This window comes from Strix uralensis, chromosome 23 (assembly GCF_047716275.1).
Source record: "Strix uralensis isolate ZFMK-TIS-50842 chromosome 23, bStrUra1, whole genome shotgun sequence".
NCBI classification, from domain to species: domain Eukaryota; kingdom Metazoa; phylum Chordata; class Aves; order Strigiformes; family Strigidae; genus Strix; species Strix uralensis.
In genome coordinates this window covers 9,570,576-9,583,850 of record NC_133994.1, presented here as the reverse complement: position 1 = coordinate 9,583,850, position 13,275 = coordinate 9,570,576, and the positions used below count along the sequence as shown (strand labels likewise).

Here is a 13,275-nt window from a genome sequence, read left to right as displayed (position 1 = left end):
TCCTGGGAGCTGGTGCTGGCCCCATCATTTGTTCAATAGTTTTCCAACAGAGATGGGATCTTGCCCCAGATGGAGATAACTGAAGTGGCCAGTGGGGTGGGAGGTGAGCTTTCCAGACAGGAAAGAAGTTAATGCCTTTGCTGCCTTGCCAAGACCCTCCTCTGTGCTTGTTCTGCATATGGGCTAAGGGTCAGTGTCTGGGTGGGCGAGCATCAGCTGCACCCACTTCCATATGGCTCAGAACTACTTGGTCCCTCTCAAGGATCCCATTTTTTACAGTCCTCCTTCTCCTGTGGCTTGTGCCCCTTGCTGCTGATCAGTCTGGGGCTCTTGGGAAGAGTTGTCACTGCAGGAAACAAGACTCTCTAGCCAAGCACCTTTAACGGCTTTCCAGGACTCCATGAAAAAGGGGAAAACTTATTCCCCGTTTGACTACTTCCAGATTTGTAGTGCCAGAAGGACTGATGTGAATAACAGCCAAATAAAACACTTGCTAGGTTCATTGTTTTCAGTCTGATGCTTCCCATCAGTATTTCTCGTTGACAAAACATTTCAGAACTGTTATGCATTGATCATGTGCAGAGATTGGAGTTGGCAGGTTCAGGTCTTGACCCAAAGACTCAGATGTACATCCAGCTCCTGCTTTCTAGAAGTAGCTGTACAGAAGTGTCTTATGACTGCAGAAATATTTACCTCAATTATAAACATGCAAAACTAAGCTTCTCCTAACAAGTGCATGCAGAAATTTCTTTTTCCTTTGGAAAGGAAGTAGGAGGGTGACAGAATCAGACATCATAGATCTGTGATTATGAACTAAATTATTGATGTTCTTATTATCAGTCAAACTCTTTATTGTGTCTGAATGTTAAATTATGACAGCTAATGGTCTATACAGTCTATTTGGTATATTATTTATATCAATCATCTAAACTACACCTAGTTCTCTCAATGTGCATGACTTCAAGGGTTGAAAGATTACTGCAGAGAATTTGTGGATAGTTATTAAAATAAAAGCATTGAGTTCATTTCCACAGAACTTGATCCTTTCACTGATTTACAATGATCATTTAAATATGTGATTTTCCTTTTTTTTTTTTTTTTTTTTTTTTTTACATGCAGGGCTGTCAAGGGAGCAAGATTCTCATGAAAACAGCTATGATTTACTTACAACATGGGGTTCAAGTTGCTTAGACACTGCATTGCCTTGAGTTTTCTCCTCCTCTTTACAATTGTTTGTCAGTGTATTGGGCAGCTGAAATGTCATAGGACTAAAATGTCCCCTCTTGCTCCATGAATAATGATGTCCAAGCAAAATTATCACTGAAATCATAAGTTCAAATACTCAAACCTGCACATATATATTTGTAGCATCTTTTTAACTAAAGAACAAAGACAAACAAAGTGTTCTTCTGGATAATTTACAAGTGGAGAAAATGGCTACCTTTGTCAAAGAATTATTCAGACTAAAGGGTTTAAACAGGGTAACAGTGATATCAGTTTATCTTGAAGTCATTTCCCAGGCACTAAACAAATTCTAGGCATGTTGCCCTCTCTCAAAGAGCTCAATATCCTTCATGTTTGTCTACCATAATATTTACACCTGAGTAGGATTATTGGCAAGGGCAACAGTTGGACAAAGCACCTAGAAAAGAAAGCCACAAGAAAATGTTTCAAACTTTACAATTCACATTTATTTTGAAAAAATGTTTTGTTAAAAATACTCCTACAAAGGCATTGGAGCAGCAGGTTTCTGTTTCCTTTATAAATACATCTGATTTATTTCTTTCTTTATTTTTCTCAGTAACATTGACAGACATCTGACGAAGCCAGGGGAAGCCCTGGTCTGAATGGAAGACACATCCCTGTGTAACAAGGACCTGCACACTATCTCCCCATTCACAATTAAAAAAATACAAATACTGTCATGAAAAGTGTTACATTGTCCACAGGGCCACGGCCAACATACCGGATGATGAAGAGTAGGAAACCAGGGTTGGGGATGCCCCTGGAGCCCAGCTAATGTATCCTTGGACTAGTGTTAGAGGGATGACAAGATGTAGCATTGACTAGACACACTTGTCTTTGGGCAGTTGAAGGATACACATAATTTCCCAATCCTATACTGCCAGCTGCTTCCAAAGCCATGACAAGGGCGAGCCCGGCAAAATCTCCTCTCCCTACAAACCTTCCCTCGGACATAGGCAGCTCTTCCTCAAATCTTCCAGTGAAGGCTGACAGCTTCACACCTTGCACACTGGAGGAGTATATGAGCAACCCACAGTATCCCAATGCCCTAATAGGCAAGAGGATTTGTTGCCACAGCGCTCAACCACTCTATTCCTGCTACATTACTGCCACCTCCCCATCTCATCTTTCAGACTTCAGCACAAGGCTTCCTTCCCTCCCTCCAGGACCTTGTGTTTTCTTCCTTACATTGCTGACCTGGGCTTTAGTCTCTGAGCTAGGAAAATATCTTCCCTTCAAGGACTCTTTTAAGATGGAAACATAGACAGCTATGTTGACTCTTCAGTTCCTCAGAAGTCCATTCGTATATGGCATCTGGGGCTGCAGAGGACAGATTGACTATCTGTGTCCAGCTCATCCTGCATGGAGGTTTTTGAGCTCCTGGTTGCAACTCACCTGTGTCCCGCACCCCACCACCTCTCAGACCATAGCTTGGCTGCGTGGGGATCACAGCTTTCCTTGGGACAGTGCTTTGAAACACCAGGCTCCTTTCTCCAGCAGGAACTGCTACTGCTTGGCTCTGGTTTCAACCACTTGAACACTCCCACAAAACTTAAAATGAGGACTCAAAGCACACCCTGGGTAGACTGACTTCATAGCCCATCCAGAACAGACGGCATGGAGGGAGTGACACAAGACTGGCAAAGCCTTTCCAAAGCAGACCTGGGAATAGAAGTAATGTCCTCAGATTGATGGGCGTGCTCATTTACCTGTGTGTAAGAGGCAGGGTTGGACCCTTTTCCCTGACCTATTCCATAGGAACATTGACCAAGGATCCTGACACACCTGCGTTAGTTTCATACAACTTTTTACTTCTTTACCCAGGAAGATCTGGGATGCAAGGTGGCTGACGTTTCCAGGGAGGAAAGGGAGGAAGACAGATAGGCAGAGGGGGGATTTTTTCATCAGAGGAAATGTAGCTAAAAACAGGTTCCCTGCAGAGACATGCTGAGACAGCTCCAAGGAAGGGTCTCCTTGGCGAAGGCCCAAACCTAAAAAAAACCATCCAGCCCTCCTATACTGTACTATACTATGTCCAAGGAAGGGACAGAGGGCAAAGAAATAATGCAGAGAACACACAGCTGATAATGGAGGGCAAGTAATAAAAAAGAAAAAAGTGCAAGGGTCACAGGTTGTAAAGAGGATGGAGGAGTCACTGAAGGAGGGCATCCAACAGAATGCTCCCCAATGCAGGGGTCTATGCTTGGATCCATGAGTGAAGGAACAGACCCAAACCCCCAGTCTCTGATTTCTTCCCCTCCAGCTCCAGCAGGACAGCAAGTGGTGTGCTGTGATGTGTGGTCTTTGTTGAGGAGGGCCATTATGAAGAGGAGAGAAGTGAAGCCAGGACCTCAGCAAAAGAATCTGGATGATCTAGGAGAAGGACCACAGCCTGGCACACTGGAGATGTGTGCACCAGGGACTGCCCTCCTTGCAGAAGGGGTACACATCAGGGCACCCACAAACTGCAGTTGTCTGAGATCCCAAGCTCATGTTTAGTCTCTGCAGCTCCCTCACCCTCCAGGAAGTCTGTCCTTCCACCCCTGCTCAAGCCAGGTTTGTCATTGCCCAGATCTTCTCACTGTTTGATGGGACAGGGGTGACCAGACTTTGTCTGTCCACTCTGCACAGAGCTGATCCTGGGTAGGGTGAGCTGTGGTGTCTCACTTCCTTCCACTGTTGAACAGCTTGGAAGAAAAGTCTGGAGCTTGAAGGCAAGATGGTCAGTGTTTCTACTGGCCTGAGGGACCTAGCCACAACCTGAGTGTGTGACCCTGAACAAGTTCTTACTCCAGAATCACCACAGTATTTTGGGAACTCCTGACATTTGAACTCAGCTGTTCAAACAGGAATTGAACCCTGACTTCTTTGTAGCTGTCAGCCTTTATTTCTCTGTACCTCAGTCCTGTGGAAAGCTTTGGCTTGCCTCTAGGACATGTGCTTTACAGACTGTGAGGTGCTCAGGTGTGGTGGGAACAGATACAGTGGTCACTGGAAGCTGGGCTGGACAACATGAAACCCATAGCCCTGCAACTTGGTTTCCTCACATGAGGGTTGGGCTGTCCCACAATAAAAGCTGTGATTCTCATATGACCTCAGTGCTCCTGGGATCATAAACATGGGAGCTGGGATTTTCAGAGAACAAAAAAAACATCAGACAGATTATAAAACCATCAGCTAGAAAGACACTGGCCCTCTCCCTTCCAGTCCCTACTGGAGATCAGAGCCCAGAGCAGGCCAAGCAAGCAAAAGTACACCAAAGATTGTGTCCCTTCCCTGCAGCTTACAAGGGTCTGCAGGGTTACAGGACTACAAAGCCAGGGACCTCTTCAGCTCTAGATAGGCCCTTCTCCCACATTTCTGGGCTGCTCTGCAGAGGGAAATGAGTCACTGCCCATGTCAAATAGTTTTTCACTTATGCCATCAAGGTAGTCTAAGCAACAGAAGGTTTGGGTTTTTTTGTCTGGTTCTAAGCTGTCCCCAGGACATAAAGAAAAAATTCAGCTTCAGAGCTGGGCCAGCACTCATAACTGAACTTAATGCCTGTCTGTATCTTGTTCTGGAGCTCCCAACACTCAATGCCTGCTCTGCAGTGCCTATGGGATTTCACTGCAGGCACCCAGCCCCACCCTGAGTTACTCCATTGCATCGAGACCTCTTTGTCCATTTTAGAAGCTTGTCCCAGGCTCTGCCCCTACATTTTCATCCTTAAGGCAGCTCTCATGGGTCCATTTGGACTCATGGTTAGATACCCAAGCAACCAGCAGCAACTGCTCACACAGGCTGAGCCAACCTCCAATGCAGAGGGGCAACAGTCTCACTGTCAGAAACCAAACCATAGCTGAGAAGGGGAGGAAGGAAAGGCACCTCTCCTTACCCCAGCAGCCCTCTCTGTGAATCAGGTTCTCTGAATCATAAAAGAAGGTTTGAGGAAAGGATGTTTCCACAGAGAACTTCCACATCCAGAGCATGATGGACCATCAAGACAGTCTCCCTTTTTGTGCCACTGCTGTTGTTTGAGGCACTGATGACATACCGCGGCTCTGAGTCCCAGGGATACCTTGTGTTACACAAGGAATTGGGAGGAGGAAGCACGTCGTTTCCTCTGACACAGGAAGCCCTCTGGCTCCACACAGAAATCCTTCACCAGAAGGAGTGAAGAATGGAAAATCAATGATGCTCGATAGAGTGTTTGGGCTTTTAAGAGATTTAAAATGTGTCAGACCCAAGAATACAACAGTATAAAAGAAGTGTTGTAGGAATTCTGTTATACACCCCATGCCCCTAGACACCCATGACCCAGAAAAACTGGAAGAGGTATTTTTGTGTTGAGGTGGCATATACAGATTTTTCTTCCACACCAGTCATCTTTTGAATCCAACTAATGCTTGGTATCAACGTGCTCCAGCAACGAGTTCCACCCTTCAATCATTGTGCTTTGTGCCAAACAATATTCTGCTTCACCTGCCTTAGTGCTTTTACTGTGAGAAATAGTGACTACTGCTTATTCACCTTACTCACATCTTTCCAGATTTAATGGCATGAAATTTTTTATCATCGTGGTTTACCTCTGCCAGACCAAGAATCAAAAACTATTTATCTTTTATACCTCTCAAAGACTTCTGTCTGTTCCTGAGGCCCATATCTGTATGCTTCTTAGTTTCTGCGTATCCCTTTTAGTTGAGGAGGACAAAAGTACCACCACTATTCGAGAAGTCGGCACATCAGAGATTTACTGGCTCATAACAACATTCCTGTGTGAAGGCTACTGAGTGTTAATATTTGCTAGCAATTAGAGACTTCACGTTTATTCTCCACTAGCTAAGACCAAGCAAGGGTGTGGATTTGCCACACCATCTGTCTCAGGCTGGTCTCCACAATGTCTGCGAGGCACTGCTCAGTTGGGGTCTGGTGCTTTTGTCAACCTCCATCTCCCAAACTCACAAGCCAGCTCACTCACTACAAACTGGAGTCAGTGAGCTGGAAGTGCTGAAGAAAGGTAATTTGTGGGAAAATGGTGATTTGACTAACCCCAGGTTAGAATACTGTGCTTCTCCCTAGTCCTCCTTGAACTCATTCCATTAGTTTTTGCTAACATAGATGTTTGGCTATTAAAGACTCGACAAAGTTTAATCCTTTCCACCTAGACTTAGTAGGACTCATCAAAGTATGACATCTGTGCAGGAATTGAAGACTGACCTTAGAGGTAGAAGTAGAAGCTACAGTTGAGGCAACTGAAAAATTCCTGAAATTTACTGCAGTGAAAGAACTGGAAAAGGATCAATCAAACATTTGTTGTTCTTTTTTCATGAAGGCAAAATGGAGTTCCTAAAAAAAAAAAAAAAAATGAGGCATGCAAGGTCAAGTCTTGTGGCTTGTTTGCAGGAATGACAATCAGGGGCACTATGAATATCTAGCAGTCTGTGGTTAGAGTGAGCAAGTCAGTGATCAGACAGTGCTACAGAAGTGGGACTGCTGCTGCTACAAAGCACAGGACTGCAGAGAAATTTCTTGCAGAATTGAAAAAAAAAGGGAGATAAACTGCTGAATCAATTGTAAGACACCTGAGAATGCAGATTAAGACAAACAAATACTTGTGGGGAGAGAGGACTTCTTGCTTCCAGTCCCAAATTTCTGCAAATAACATTTGTCAGTGGAGTTGGCAGGAAGAACAGAGGGAGAGCATTAAGGTAAATTCCAGGAAATATTTGCAGCATGCAGGGAGTTTTCTAGGAGAACTATGGAAGATCGCAACATGTATGGAAGCAAACACAGACCAAAGTTGTGTCCTGTCTTTGGGAAGGGCTTAGTTACAAGAAGAGAAGTCATCCTGGAGAAGTCTAAAGACAAGGCCAAAATGTGACTGAAGACAAAAAAAGGTATATTCTGCATAGTAGGATGATTCTAGCGCCTCTCAGCATTGACAAGACGAAATCAGCAATACAGAAGAGAATTTTTTTGTGAGAATGGCTTGTAAGACAGCCAGTGGCAGAATTGCACTGAATTGTGAACACGGTGGAACCAACATGACAAGAAGATGGGACCAGTGCTCAAGTCACAACTAGAGCACCAGGACAGAATGTGGTTGTGTTGACTGCAAGCAGATACAGCTCAGATCATGCAACTCTGAGGACATGTCATTTGGATTAATTAATTGATAAAAAGGACTACTGGTCCTAGAGCTGAAAGCATGTCAAACACCAGTTCACTAAGAAATTGCAGTGTAAAAGGAGGGGAACACAGCAAAGAAGGTAATTTTTAGGATGTCTTTAATGGTGTTGGATAACTGTCAGTAGAATATAAAAATGAAGTTGGTGCTACATTAGTTGTTCATATAACTTTGAAGGAAGAAATGCTGAATCTTGTATGTGAAGAACTTCTAAGTATATAAAATCTTTGAAGATGGAAGAAGACCTACACTAAATCAGCCTCAAGTTAGACACTCAGGAAGGAAGATGAAATACATTTTAAAAATAGACTCCGCTAAAACAAACCAGACAACAGTGATACTTCCAGACACTCTGGATTCATACATCCAAGGCAGCCACAGATTTATTATATCATCAGAGGACACAACTGTTAATGATGCAGCAGAGTTCAAGCCCTGACTCCAGGTTTTGTATAAATCAGTCTGGAAAATATAAGAAGTTTTCTCAACTGCTCAAACCCCCCAAGAGGTTTTCTCTACAGGCCACTGCTAATCTGCAGCCTGTGTGATAATTACTGGGAAAGAACCTTTCCTTTAACACCAATTCAAAGAACAACTTCAAGGGGTGTGGAAAAAGCATTGTTAGTACAGCCAGCTCCTAATACTGATAAACCACCCTCTCTCCTTAGCTCATGACATGCCAGACCATGAGGCAACTCTGCACTTAAGCAGCCAGTGAAGAGCAGGATCCTGCTGTCGTGGCTGGCCAGCAGACCCTTTATGGCAGACCTTCCAAGCCAGAGCTATGTGAAGATGTAGCCCCGCTTTCTCCCCAGCCTTGATTGGGGTACTATTTTATATGCTCCCCTGCACATGGTTCTCTCGCTAACACTGGTGCATACTGGTCCAACGATGCTAATATAATGACTGCAATGGAGTTGTGGGATAGAACTCTACATTTGAATTACAATACTAAATTAATTCTCCATAACCAGTAAACCCTGTGACAGCCAGCCTTGTGCACGTATTACTGCCATTGAAAGCTACTGCTCAGTAGTGAGGATGCTATGAAGAGGAGAAGACAGACTGCGGCAAGCAGCTCCTCAGCTGCTGAAAACCACTAATGTCCATTAAGTTTATGAAAGGTAGTTTTGAGATTTTACTGGGGAGGGGGGGAAGATAATTTGGGGAGGGGGAGTGCCCTGTTTCTGTGTCCCCACAGCTGGCAAGGGCAAGTGATTCCTCATGGCAGTGCTGTATCTTACAAGTTTGTTTTTCCTTTTGCCTGGCACACCCCCCTGCTGTCAATGACAGCTAAAGAAAGGGCTGGCGGCAACAGCTGAAAATGACCCACTGAATATATTTTAACTTCTTACTATCCACATATGCTTTGCTTTCTCCACTCTGGCCCCTGATGCTCTGTATGATTTGAACTTCTCACTGGCCAACCAACTTAGTATTTTCAACTTAGCATCCTGCTCAGCTATCCTACTGGCTGCCATCACCAGACATAGGTGACCCTCAGCAGCAGATGGCAGTGGGAAACAGAGGAGGAGAAAGGCAGGTCTGGGAGGTAGCTTGAAAGGTGAGGGGAAATGTGAAAATTGCAACAAGCTGCCTGAAAAATCTCATTGTGATAATTTTTGTTAAGTATTCACACATGCACACATGCACATGCACAACAGTATTTCACAGTGTCAATGTTAGCAAGTGCCTTTTCCCCTTGTTACATGTTCTCCCCGTGAACTTGAATTTTGCCATTAGACTGTCATTTCATAGCAGTACATTTGATACCCATTAAATAAATATGTTAAAGTCACTTCAGTGACTCTGTCCTCCACTGGAGCATGCTCCAGAGGCATTTACAACCAAAAATACTTTACAGGAACTTGGTTTTATGGATCATTTCTATTTTAGGTCCAGTTCTCCATTAGTCCTACACAGTCAAATATAGACGGATGTCACAGCGATGTCTGGTATAAACAGATGGGAATGTGCTACTTTTAGTACCAACACCATGTGATTTTTGGTCAGAAGAAGAGACAAGGACGTGCTTTCTCTGTCCTGCAGACAGCTGCCACGGCTTTGGTGAGTTGTGGCACTGAGCTCAGTATGGTCCCATCCTTCACAGTGGGTTGGGTCTGGTAGGTAGATGTGTATAATGCTAGCCAGTGAGGAGATTCAGTGCATTAAGACAGAATGTCTCCAAATTAAGACCTGAAGTGCCCTTCCAAGCCCTGTTTAATAATGATGGGCTCTAAAGGGATGCTGCCTGGCCATTGCTCCTCCTTAGTGTCTGCAGAAATGTAAGGGATGGAAGAGAACAGTCACGAATTGTCTGGGAAGGACAACTGAAGGGCATCATGTGCTCCTTCCACATGGCTGCTCCACAGGAATTTGCTGGTGTTTTCTAGACAGACAGTTCTCCTTGCGAAGATCCCTTGTAGCTGGTTGGCCATGACTAGACAATTTGGCACAGCACCACGCTTCCCTCACCCTGGACTGCCACCAACAGCTTCAGACATGCCTTTGGGAAAGACTGACAACTGTTCCTTGTTAAAATACAGCATCTACAATGTGAGACGGAGATGCACCATGTGTGCAGGTCTCACTGTTGCTCCGTACTTCTACAGGACAGGGTGCACGGAGAAGCTTCTTGTTTCTCTGTGTGCCCTCTGCAAGCACTTCGTGTGGTTTAGTTGACACCATCAATTTTTGCATGTTGCTCTTTCAAAGTTGAGTCCATTTCCTGACCAGGAGCAGCGCTCTTTAAATGCGAAGGCATTAAAAGCATCCCTTTGTTAGATACACAGGCTAAAACAGGCTGGATATAGGACAGAGCTGATTATGTCCAGGCAACACCTGCATACAACATGCCTACAGTCCACTCATCCCTCACTCCACATCATATTCTGTCATCTGAAAGAGATGTAGAGCATTGGCATTGCTGTTAGAGGGGATGCTCTGTGGGCACCGAGCACAGAATATGTCCCTGTGTACCCTGCTACTGATGTTCACATGACTACAGATGCACTTTTGGAAGCAACAGGGAAGTACAGTATACAAATGAAAATACAACACTGCACTAGAGATTTCAGATGAATAAGGGCTGGAAGGAAAATTCCTCCAGTTAAGGTCCCTGCTGCTGAAGCTGTGCACCAAACATTGGGACAGCGCAAGAGCTAAGCAGAGACATAACTCTCATTTGTAGGGAATGGTCTGCTGCCACTCCTAAGTGCTTCATTGTTGGACCTGGTCTGAAAATGGAAAATGCTAAGTATTTCATAAATGGCCTCATATTTTATAAGCAGTCTAGGGAGGTGATGTCTGGCCACAGAGGTCTAGACAGCTTGGGAGTTTCATCCACAGCAGACACTTCCTCTTGGATTCAGCTCCTGGAAAATACAGCAAACCAGCTCCCAGTGAACATGCCTTCAACACCTCATGCTGCTGAAAATGAGTGGAGGACCCTACGAATGACATGGCAATGGCAGACAAGGGCTTGTAAACACAAGTTATGCTGGCCATGCCCAGGAGATGTGTAGAAATAGGCCACATGAGGCCAGAGGAAGGTGAGTGGTGGTAGGCATGTTTAAAAGGATACGAGGTGGTGCTGAACACAGAGAACAAGCCCGATTCTCATTTGTACCCTCCTGTGCTTGGTTGGTGGTATTTACACATACCAAAGACCTGGTCAGTAACTAAAGTATTTATTTCAGTTATTTAGAAAGCCACTGATTGACCATTCAGCTTCAACCACAGCATTTTGCATCTGGAGACCTGGCCTACTAGATCAGAGTTTTTGCCTTTGCTGTCCCAGGCTCTCCTCGAGGCGACTGGCTGAGACTGAAGATGCCTCAGAGCCCCCAGCGCATTGTCTAACAAATGGACTGGGTCCCCAAAGGGCACAGAGCACATCCACAGAGTTTGGTTACTGCAGCGAACCATCCACACCTGACAGCTAACACAATTCAGACTCCGAGAAACCACATTCCGCAAGCTCCTCTTAGAGGACCAGGATTACCCTGCTTTCTGTGGTCCGTGCACCAATCTGACACCTTTCTAAGCAGTCAGACATTTCCAAAGGGCTCTGACAGCCAGCTGTGGAGTCATCACTCTGTCCCACAACCCATCAGCCCTCCCCTGTCTTTCCCTCCCCCCTGAAAAAAAACCAACCCACAAACCCTCTGTGATGCTGCTCACCCCTCCACCAGCAACCCTGAATCAAGCAGGTGGTCATTTCTTCTTGGCGAACAACTGGAAACCCAACAGTCAGAAACATCTGTCAGGCCATGACAAATTGCAAAATAACAAACAAGCAAACAGGAGGAAATGTGCATATAAAAAAATGTTTCTCCTGGCATATTGTCAATAAGCTGCAATTTTTCCTTCCACAGAGAAGGGATTTAAGTTCTTGAATGATATGATTCTTGGAGATGTAATTTCTTTTTCATAAAAAAAACCCCCAACCAACCAAAAATTTCCAACCCCAAACTCACAAACTGGTGTTAACAAAACAAGGTAGAAGGACAAATCTCCCAACAATGACAACCAAAAAATAAAGGTACACGTCAGCATTTGTAATCAAAAACTACTACATACTGTACTTGGGAAGTCTTCTGGGAAAAGATCATTGGCATCTAGTGAGGACATCACTAAAAGTCTTGTGCATATGATATGTATGAGACAATGATGCCATTGGAGGGTGGATGGACGGACCCTTAGGAAACTGTCACTCACAAAACTGTTCCATGACAAGAGAAAATAAGAGATGTAAAAAGGATTGTTTTTTCCCATCCCCACCCCCCCAAAGCGTTACAGATTCCTTCTCATTTGTCGGAAACAGCCTCTTCTAGTCTCAGTTTATTTGTTTTTAAAAAAAAGTCTTCAGCTTTTGAAGAAGTCCATCAATTTCTGAGATGTACTTGGTTCCACAGCACCAAAGAGCTTCAGCTCTCTCTCCCCCCTTTGATTTGTTAACAGGGGCTTTCGGGAAGGACTGATGGCTGCAGGACATTCCCAGAGCCACGATCCCGTATGAGAAAGAGAAGTGCTTCTCATGACTTTTCTTTGCATTCATCTTCTTGAAAAAGTCTCATTGCTCCAGAGGCGTCTGGGCCCAGCTGCAGCAGCCTTGTGCAAGAGGAAACAGATGAAGCTGCTCTCTTCCTCTGGAGACTCCCATTGGTCTTGGAGCCCTTTTCAAGAATGCAATTGCTTTATTATTATTTAAAAATATTTAATAGGTTTTTTTTTTCAAAATATTTGTCTTTTTTTGTTCCCTTTTTCCGTTGCTTAAATTCTAGAAGCTCTTGGCGACTTCTCATTGTTGATGACAGGGCATTTCTTCCTGTTGCCATGATCCTCAGAGCAGCTGCCTGTCTCTGGTCCATGCAGAACACTCAAGAACTGGAGCTCGGACGTACAGGGGCAAAGGGGAGCAGGGCCTCAAGGAAGAGGAGTAGGAGGACACGTAGCTATCAAACCTCCACAGACTGAATTTGGTTCATCTGTGCTCTCATCACCTGGATACTGTTCAGAATTTTCTTCTGGTGTCCTGCTAAAGTGACCCCGACTCTCAGAATGTCCCTTTGGGAGGAAAAGAAACAAACACAGCATAAATATCAGAAGACATTTTCTCACAACAGAACAAGCCCATATATGAGCATGGTGTGTAGGGAGCCGAAGTCTCCACAGATTTATTCCACAAATGCAATACATGCATGCAGACCTGGTCTACTCTTTCTCTTTGACTCTTCCTGGCTTATCCTCCCAATCTTTGCATGTGATACCTACCTGCAGCACCCCCAGAGTATAGGAAACCAAATACCACAGGCTCTGCTCACTGCTTGTAAGTGAATTTGCCTTAGGTTTTCTACCTT

The 13,275-nt window shown here is 44.6% G+C and overlaps 1 protein-coding gene across 3 annotated transcripts in view; it reads right to left on the bottom strand.

Moving 5' to 3' along the window:
- Positions 1-1,667: 1,667 nt before the first annotated feature.
- EPHB2 (EPH receptor B2) overlaps positions 1,668-13,275 on the bottom strand; it is a 144,365-nt gene continuing 132,757 nt past the window's right edge. For all 3 annotated transcript variants that reach the window (XM_074892588.1, XM_074892589.1, XM_074892590.1), the window contains exon 16: positions 1,668-12,982. In XM_074892588.1, coding sequence (XP_074748689.1) covers positions 12,874-12,982 — 109 coding nt within the window. In that variant the 3' untranslated portion in view covers positions 1,668-12,873. The remainder of the gene's footprint in view (positions 12,983-13,275) is intronic.